The sequence below is a fragment of the Sitodiplosis mosellana genome, unplaced genomic scaffold (genome assembly GCF_009176505.1).
Source record: "Sitodiplosis mosellana isolate CC-2019 unplaced genomic scaffold, AAFC_SMos_1.0 Smas_scaffold_1007, whole genome shotgun sequence".
Taxonomy (NCBI): Eukaryota; Metazoa; Arthropoda; class Insecta; order Diptera; family Cecidomyiidae; genus Sitodiplosis; species Sitodiplosis mosellana.
In genome coordinates this window covers 1-915 of record NW_022596249.1, presented here as the reverse complement: position 1 = coordinate 915, position 915 = coordinate 1, and the positions used below count along the sequence as shown (strand labels likewise).

General features: G+C 42.7%; 1 protein-coding gene across 1 annotated transcript; it reads right to left on the bottom strand.

Annotated features, from left to right (window-relative positions):
- Positions 1–423: 423 nt before the first annotated feature.
- Positions 424–864, bottom strand: LOC129571012 (zinc finger protein 418-like; the record flags this gene model as incomplete). Its single annotated transcript, XM_055450745.1, has 2 exons — positions 424–608; positions 717–864. Coding segments are annotated over 2 exons (333 nt in total), but the record flags the coding sequence as incomplete, so codon positions are not given.
- Between the last annotated feature and the right edge of the window lie 51 nt (positions 865–915).

The window sequence follows — 915 nt, the reverse complement described above, 5'->3', positions numbered from 1 at the left end:
TGAACGGAACAACTTCTTGCACAAGTAACACACGTAGTAGCGTCTCTTGCAGTTCCGTTGGTGTGCCTTCCGTTTGTCGTTCTTCAGAAAGCCACGACGACAAATCAAACACTTAAATGGAAGACCCGTTGTATGTGTGATCATGTGCTTCTTCAGATAATCAATTCGAAAGAATTTTCTTGGACACTCTATACACTGGAACGGGGTTTCACCAGAGTGAATGCGCATATGAGTAATCAAATTAGACTTTTTCAAACCAATTGATTTTCCGCAAACAAAGCATTCATATACACGGTGATTACACTTCTCCTCATGTGAGTCTCTTTCATCTTGATGTAAGAATCATTCGTGACACTTCGAACAGCGGAATGGACGTGGACCGGCATGAAGCTTCATGTGTTTGTTAAAATTGTATTTCAGTACGAACTCCTTCGAACATTCTTCACACCCGAACGGTTTGTCACCACTGTGTACGCGCATGTGATTCACCATATTTGCCTTAAGTGAACCAAACGATTCCTTGCACAAATGACATTCGTAACGACGAATTTTGCAGTTCGATTCGTGTTCCGTCTTCTCCTCCTCTCCATCGAATCCTTGCAAGCAGCCTGAGCAATGGAACAGAAACTCTTTGACGTTTATTTTCATGTGACCAAGGAGACTTCGTTTTTCTTTGAAACGTTTCAGGCAAAGGGTGCATCTGTGTGGCTTCTCACCAGTGTGTTTCAACAAGTGCTGTTTCAAATGACCTTTATTATTGGTCGAATATTCACAAACGTCGCATTTATGCTTTTTTAACACATTTTTTGGAACACCAACTTTGCCACACGATTCCTTGTTCTTGGCACCGTGGCCACTTCCTGGCTGTGTGGAAACGTTTTCATCTGGTCGTGATGGCCGCTGAAGATCACGTTG